This window comes from Equus asinus, chromosome 25, assembly GCF_041296235.1.
Source record: "Equus asinus isolate D_3611 breed Donkey chromosome 25, EquAss-T2T_v2, whole genome shotgun sequence".
Taxonomy (NCBI): Eukaryota; Metazoa; Chordata; class Mammalia; order Perissodactyla; family Equidae; genus Equus; species Equus asinus.
This window is the reverse complement of record NC_091814.1, coordinates 20462221-20470547: the sequence shown is the minus strand read 5'-3', so window position 1 is coordinate 20470547 and position 8327 is coordinate 20462221. Positions and strand designations below refer to the sequence as shown.

At 40.6% G+C, this 8327-nt stretch overlaps 1 protein-coding gene across 1 annotated transcript; it reads right to left on the bottom strand.

The window, feature by feature from the left end:
- Window positions 1-588: 588 nt before the first annotated feature.
- Window positions 589-4087, bottom strand: LOC123275593 (T-cell surface glycoprotein CD1a-like). Its single transcript, XM_044758078.2, has 6 exons — window positions 3853-4087; window positions 3231-3497; window positions 2246-2524; window positions 1755-2033; window positions 1326-1416; window positions 589-1159 (listed from the first exon to the last, which is right to left on the bottom strand). The coding sequence occupies exons 1-6, from the start codon at window positions 3908-3910 to the stop codon at window positions 1117-1119; spliced, it is 1017 nt and encodes a 338-aa protein (XP_044614013.1). The 5' UTR covers window positions 3911-4087; the 3' UTR covers window positions 589-1116.
- Window positions 4088-8327: the final 4240 nt, after the last annotated feature.

Below are 8327 nucleotides of genomic sequence, written 5' to 3'. Positions count from 1 at the left end.
CATGATTGCCTTAGGCTGGTCAGAGTCCAGGACTACAAATAAGGATGGAGTTATCCAATCAAAAATCACGTGGGTGCTATGCAAGGCTGACAAGTTCTTGTCCTCTTTTCTTAATCTTTTTTGTTTTTCTTCCATGAGACACTTGCACTACTACCTCTCAGGCATCACCTATATCAGTGTTTCTCAAATTTTAATGCACTTATGAATCCCCTGTTGATTTTGATAAATGTAAACCTTGATTCAGTAGGTCTGAGACCAAATATTCTATATTTCTAACAAGCTGGAAGATGATAACCCTGCTGCATGTCCCTGAACCACACTGAATAGCAAGGACTTACAGCCTGCTTTCTTCTTTTTGTTTAGAATATTGGGACCAATTGTTTCACTCCAATAGGTCTCTATAGTTAAATAGTAAGAATGGTCAAAGGCAACATTGTGTTTCTCCTCAGGGCCTCAGAGAAGTCACTAAGGAATAAGGAAAGTCTGATTCCTTTGGCCAAGTGAGAAGACTTTTAACAAAACTATCAAATGTCTTAACTACTACTGACATGTCAGGAATGAAAAGAATAAGAAAAGACTGTAAATTTTCTGTAAATTCAACACAGATTTTTATTGAGAACATATTTCATGCAAATAAGACAATTGGCCAAGGATATAAATACTAAAAAGACATGGACTTTGCTCTCAAAAAGCTTCAAAATTATAAGGGGCAAAGGGATTTAAATACCTGCAACAAAGGGCAGGAAGTGAGGATTAGATTTGGCAAAGTACAGTTCAAGTGCACTGGGAGATCAGACAAGGCAGAGACTGCTTACACTTATGCGTCAGGGAAGGCCCTCTGGAGGAAGTAACATCTGAAATGGGCCTGAGGACCCATTGATATTTGAATATGTAGGTGTTGCTGAGATCTTATCCATTCACAATTATAATATGAATTTTAAGTCCCAGAACCCAGGTCAGAAAAACAAATCCTGCAAAATTACATCTGGCTTATACTGACAACTGATCATTAAGCAGAAATAAAAAGGAACAAAAAATGTTGTATAGGAAGAGTTGAGCAGATGTCATCACCTTGTCAGGTTTAAGTACATCCTGAGCACCTGGGCTGCAGGGATCTCATTCCAAAAGGATAAGATTTCTTGGAGGTTCACAGTGTGTCCTGACAACAACAGATATGGAAGTCACTATGCAGAAGGTGGAGGTGAGAAGTGAGCAGTAAGAAGGAAGGGGACTGGGAGGGAGACTAAGGAGAAAGAAAACAAAAAGATGAGAAGACAGTCAGGGAGTGGGGCAAAGGGCAGGAAGGATGGATACAAAGAACTTACCAGCGCTTCCTAAGCCAAAATGCAAGACCTGTCAGAAGTACCAGGGACACTATCACTCCCAAGAAGATCCAGCCCAAGGAGTTGTGATGTTCTGTGGATTTAGAAGCATACAAGGGTGTCATTTCAAATCCACCCCATTTTACTGCATTTCCCTTACCTTCCTTTGTTCGTTTGTGTGTCATCCCCACCAGTCTCCTTTCTTCCTATCTCTTCACTCATCCCTTTTCAGAGATGAATCCTTCATTTAACCTTCAATGTCCTCCTACATCAGCAGGTCCCTCATTTTCCACTTTTATATTTCTTGGATAACTTGTTTTTATTTCTTTTGGGTCTGAAGTCCCTAGAATCCCAAATTTTTCATCTGGTTCTCCTGCTATATTTGAAGACCACCTACTCCCATCCACAGCTTGCACCCCAGTTCTTTCTTACCCCAGTAGATGATGATGTCCTGGCCTCCTAGACTGCTGTGTCTCACATGGCAAGACAGGCCAGCTGTCTCAACGGCTTCCACATCCAAGGACTTCTGAAGATACCATGTTCCATCAGCATTGGGCAAGGTGTCACTTTGCTGAGTGCCCGGATACTCCTGCTCACCCTGCATCCATATCACCCAAATGGGCTTTGGGTGGAAGCCAGAGACGTGACAAACCAGCATCACATGGCCAGGACCAGGACTGGGGCCAGTGGACAGCCAGGCCTCTGGCTTTACTGCAGAGGACAGGAAAGATATTCAGATGAGAACTCTAACACAGATTTAGAGGTTCAGATCTTCACATCAGTTTAGACAGACACATCTTTCCCACCCCTAGGAATCTGTCATCCATTATTCCCTTTCCCTCTTGGCACCTTCTTGGGAAGGGAATGATGAAAAAGTATGATTTCAGAATAAAGAAGCCTTGGAGGAACGGCACAGGACTGACCTTGTCGCTGGAGATCTGCCTTCCCCGCATCAAGAATTCCCAGAAGGAGACGTGGGCAGGTGTCACTGAGGAATCTGTCTGTTATTTGCAGGTCAACTTTATGTGAATTGAATAGTCTGCAGACATCCTGAGCCCTACTTCCACCCTTTGGAGACGGCAACCATGACTTGTTCTGGAAGCTCATGAAATCTGATCCTTGATAAGCAACCCGCATGAAGCCTATTGAGGCTTCTTGAAAACTCAGCTCACAACCTGCTGCTGTCTGTACCTCAAAAGGATCTGGGGAAGAAGGGTTGAGAATTAGTGGAAAGAGGAAGTGAAAAATGAAAGGAATGGAAGTAAAAGATGATATGAGCAGAAGGGAGAAGTTTAGAAGATTTGAGGGAATGGAGCAAAGTTTGGTTTTAGCAGAGGTTCAGACAAAGAGGAATTAGTGGTAGCTGGAGATAGAGGAAGAGACAAAAGACAAATGACTTCCATGAAGAAGTGGCCAAATTGTTCAAAGAAGGCAACATAGATAGGGTAGGTAAGAGAATAAGGTAGGACTGAGTGTGAGAGAGTTGGCGTTATAATAATCTAGAATGAATGGAATGCAATAGGTTACAATGAATATATCAACAAAAATTGCTGAAGAGATGGAATGGGGGAGAAAAATCACACTTTAAGGAATCAATCAAAAAGTGAAGAAGCTGAGAGTACCTGGTTGAAGGCCAGGGAAAGGCATGGTCACAAGAGACTGCTAATAGAAAATATAAGGCACCAGCCTGCAGTCAATGAGAGAGGAGTTTGTAAGCAGCAGGAGACTTGAAGCTTTTGAAGTATCAGGGTCTGGGTTATACCTCCTGCCCAAAAGCATATAATTGCAGTTTTATGAAGGGGAGTTGTATGCTTCAGAATAGAGGGGAATAAGAGGAATAAAAATCTCATTAAGACACACACACCTCCCACTCATATCCTCACTCCTCATGGAGGGAACCTAACTCACATGCAAGCTTCCATTGATTGGCATGGTTGTGAACTGCCTGAATTACTCGAACAGAGAACATACGGCATAACTTTTCCACTTCCATCATCTCTTCATTGCTGAAGTTGCCCTTGGACCAGGGCCACAGGAAAATAATAGTGCCAGAGTTGCTATCCCATCCATGAGTTTGCAAGTCACTCAACCAACCTGAGCCCAGTTTTTGTACTGAGGAACGGTTGTAAAAGGATGAAGTCTGGATGATTTGGAAGGAGACTGGCTCCTGGAAGTCTGTGGAAAAGGAACAGAAAAAAGGAGGGCAAAAACAGACATTGGGAAGGAGAGAGAATGGAGAAAACAAGGTAACAGAGAAGGAAACTCAGAATCTGAAGGAAAAGGAAGACATAGTGATCTCAGGAGACATTTTCGTACCCTAGGGCCCCACACTTTATATTCAACCTTTAGAAGAGCACAGGGACCTGGTCAGGGACACTTAGAATGGAACAAAACTGACATTCTCACTCTCCAGGTATATGCTGGGGAAAATCTACTACATATAAACACATGAATACACACACACACACACACACACACACACACACACAGACCCTCTTGCACCCAAATGGGCAGTTGCCAGAGTTCTTACCATCTTTACTGTCAACATCTGAGAGGAGAACTGCTAGCAATGGAAGTTGCAGGAACATATTTTACTTGCAGATGTTATTTGTTTCTCTCAAAAAAGTTGGTCTTTGATTTCTGTTCTAAACAAGCCTACCCTGCAATACCTCTATTCTGACTTCCTTCTCCTACCAACAGAAAAACCTTTCCTTGAATCGTTGTCTGCAATGAAGAAAATCTACTCCTTCCCTAAAACCTGGGCCACTCATTCAGACTCTCATTTCCCCTTTAAGTTCTCTGGACCACCTACTCAGAATCTCATTTGCCCTCCCAGTTCTGTGGACTGCCTACTCAGACTCACTCCCCCTATAATTCTGACTCTCCTCTCTGGCTTCCAGCTTCTCTCAAGAAGAGTCAAGAGCTTCCATCAGGTTCACCTTCCCCCAAGTCAACTCTGTGAAACAAGTCTTGTGTGGCATTGAAAAGTCGCTTTACTTCTAGGGCTTTTTTTCTCACTCATACAATAAAAGCATAAAACTAAGTTGCTTCCCAGCACCTACCTCATCTTCTCATCCTCCTGCTCATTTCTGTCCCTCTGTCCTTCTCCTGCCCTTTTGAATACTCCCCAAATATTTTCTTCCCCTGTGGCACTCCCACCCCACCCCATTTGCTTTTCTGACTTCTCATATGTTGTTTTATTTTCTTCGTCAGAATCCATATGATTGCCCTGTGAAACAATATAAAGTACCACCAATTCTCCATTATTCTTAGGGAAGAACCAGTAGCCATCACAGAGACAACAGGAACATTGAAAAACATGAAGAAAAAAAAAACCCTCCGTTTGACTTGCAGAAATATATATTCACTCACCAGTCATTCACTTAGCACCTGCTGGATCCAAACTTCTTGCTATAGTCATGACCATATGGTCATTGACAATGTGATCACTTTATCCAAAGAGCTTTTAGTCTACTTGGGAAGAAAAACACTTAAACAGAGAATTATAAATCTTGGTTTGCTGAGTTTTCTCATAATGTATACACTCTCTAGAGAAAGACTGCCTACTCGAAGCAATACTTTCTAAAATGGTGACCCTTAACCGAAGTTTGTCCACTCAGATTCTTGACTTAAGTGGTTGTCTGGGGGTGTTAGATCAATACTCCTAGTGTACTGGATCCCCAGCGTCTAACAGAGTGCCTGGCAAGCGGTAGGTGCTCAATGAATAGCTTTGAATGACTGAATAAATTCAGTTCAGGCATCCAATTATTTTTTAGAATTATGAGGATCCTAAACATAAAAATTTTTGAAGACATCAAAAAGCATTATTTGCAACCCTATTTGGTGAAATTAGAATCTTATTCAGTTTTAATTCAGATGAAATCATATGCTAACAAACATGGAGTTTACACAGAGGACCCTGCTGTAAATCTATTCCTTATAACAAGAAACTAGTGAGAACTGGTGGGAAGTGAAGTTAATAAAGTATTCTAGAGTCATTTATCCAAATTCCCTTCTTATTGGTCCTGCTTGGATGTTCTGTGCTTGTCTTTTCATAAGCTGGTCTCTGCTGGACATGCTGACCTTCCTCTTTCATTGTGTTTATAACTATTTAAAGGCTCTTAAATATTTTTCTGTGCTTTGTATCATCTGGATAAATGTATTTGGACTGTTTCTTTTGTTATTTCTTGGTTTACAGAAGTAAACAGAAATTATCTCAGGCTAATTTAAGGAAGAAAATAATTCTTTTGGAAAGTTAAGACAAGAACATAGAAAGCTAAAAAGAACTTCACCCCAATACTTACAATTTTAAAAAGCTGACTATTCAAAATCGCAACTTCTGTTAAATCCATTATAAAGCTGAAATATCAAGGCAACCAATTAACCCCGAATCTAAGGAAAGACAGATTCCTCCAAGGAAACAGGGGATGTAAACCCTTGCTGACTTGAGACAGATGTCAGATGCTATACAAGCCAGTAAGAATAATTCAACTAAAATTGTTAACAAATTACTGAAAACTAACAAGAGTACATAGAACCCCTGAGAGTCACAGACACAGGAAATTCACTTATATCTGTAGGCTTTTTTCCATAGGCCTCACCAGAGCCTCCTGAAAGATTGGATGCAAGGATGTAGACCAGAGAAATTTTTCCTGTGGTGCAAGCCTGAGGTATGAAAGCAGCTACCGCATGAGAAAGGCAGGAAATCTCAATCAGATCTCTCTCCCCTAGCTCCCATGCAGAAAAAAGCCTTAACCTGGTGGGGGAAGGGCAAAAAGCCCTGTTGCATTTAAGGCACAGGTGAAGGTGCCCTGCAGCTGGGGGAAGGGGAATAATGGGGAAGGGATTGTAAATTTATTGTCCTAGACTTATAAGAGGTTCCATACTACTGAGAGAAAGGCAGGAACTCTTAAAGTCTCCAACCCCAACCTACAAAACAAAGCACTTGCCTAAGAATGAGACAGAACTAGAACAAAGATAATTGACCCTGCTCCCTCTCCCAAGCAGGTTAGCAAGCATCAAGTCAAAAGAGCCCTTGCTGCTGGAAGAGGAACAAGGGTATGGAGATAATTCCTCTTAAGGCACAGAACAAAGGATAAACCAAAATCTGAGGGGGAAGCAGACATTAAGAAAAACTCCTGGCCCAAACCTGACAAAGACAACACAAAGAAGGAGAACTACAGGCCGATATCACTGATGAACATAGATGCAAAAATCCTCAACAAAATTTTGGCAAACTGAATACAGCAATACATCAAAAAGATTATACACCATGATCAAGTGGGATTTATACCAGGGACACAGGGATGGTTCAACATCCGCAAGTCAATCAATGTGATACACTACATCAACAAAATGAAAAACAAAAACCACATGATCATCTCAATAGATGCAGAGAAAGCATTCGACAAGATCCAACACCCATTTATGATAAAAACCCTCAACAAAATGGGTATAGAAGGAAAGTACCTCAACATAATAAAGGCCATATATGACAAACCCACAGCCAACATCATACTCAACGGACAAAAACTGAAACCCATCCCTCTCAGAACAGGAACAAGACAAGGGTGCCCATTTTCACCACTCCTATTCAACATAGTACTGGAGGTGTTGGCCAGAGCAATTCGGCAGGAAAAAGAAATAAAAGGAATCCAAATAGGCAAAGAAGTAGTGAAACTCTCGCTGTTTGCAGACGACATGATCTTATATATAGAAAACCTCAAAGAATCCATAGAAAAACTATTAGAAATAATCAACCACTACAGCAAAGTAGCAGGGTATAAAATCAACATACATAAATCAGTAGCATTTCTATACACTAACAATGAACTAACAGAAAAAGAACTCAAGAACTCAATCCCATTCACAATCGCAACGAAAAGAATAAAATACCTTGGGATAAACTTAACCAAGGAAGTGAAGGATCTATACAATGAAAACTACAGGACTTTCTTGAAAGAAATTGACGACGACATAAAGAGATGGAAAGACATTCCATGCACATGGATTGGAAGAATAAACATAGTTAAAATGTCCATACTACCTAAAGCAATCTACAGATTCAATGCTATCCCAATCAGAATCCCAAGAACATTCTTCACAGAAATTGAACAAAGAATCCTAAAATTCATATGGGGCAACAAAAGACTGCGAATTGCTAAAGCAATCCTGAGCAAGAAAAACAAAGCTGGCGGAATCACAATCCCTGATTTCAAAACATACTACAAAGCTACAGTGATCAAAACAGCATGGTACTGGTACAAAAACAGGTCCACAGATCAATGGAACAGAATTGAAAGCCCAGAGATAAAACCACACATCTATGGACAGCTAATCTTCGACAAAGGAGCAGAGGGCCTACAATGGAGAAAAGAAAGTCTCTTCAACAAATGGTGCTGGGAAAACTGGACAGCCAGATGCAAAAGGTTGAAAATTGACCATTCTTTTTCACCACACACCAAAATAAACTCAAAATGGATCAAAGACCTAAAGATTAGGCCTGAAACAATAAGTCTTCTGGAAGAGAATATAGGCAGTACACTCTTTGACATCAGTTTCAAAAGAATCTTTTCAGATACTATAACTCCTCATTTGAGGGAAACAATAGAAAGAATAAACAAATGGGACTTCATCAGACTAAAGAGCTTCTTTAAGGCAAGGGAAAACAGGATTGAAACAAAAAACAGCTCACTAATTGGGAAAAAATATGTACAAGCCACTTATCCGACAAAGGGTTAATCTCCATAATATACAAAGAACTCACACGGCTTAACAACAAAAAAACAAACAACCTGATCAAAAAATGGGCAGAGGACATGAACAGACATTTCTCAAAAGAAGATATGAATATGGCTAATAGACACATGAAAAGATGTTCATCATCGCTAATCATCAGGGAAATGCAAATCAAAACTACACTAAGATATCACCTTACACCCATTAGATTGGCAAAAACATCCAAAACCAAGAGCGACAAATGTTGGAGAGGTTGTGGAGAAAAAG

Bases quoted from the DNA above. Each gene is read 5' to 3' on its own strand.
- LOC123275593 (XM_044758078.2), bottom strand. From the start codon at position 3,910: ATGTTCCTGCAACTTCCATTGCTAGCAGTTCTCCTCTCAGATGTTGAC. The intron at 3,498-3,852 runs GTAAGAACTCTG...CCTTTTCCACAG, and splicing joins AGATGTTGACAGTAAAGATG to ACTTCCAGGAGCCAGTCTCC. The intron at 2,525-3,230 runs GTGAGTTAGGTT...CTTCTTCCCCAG, and splicing joins CAATCAATGGAAGCTTGCAT to ATCCTTTTGAGGTACAGACA.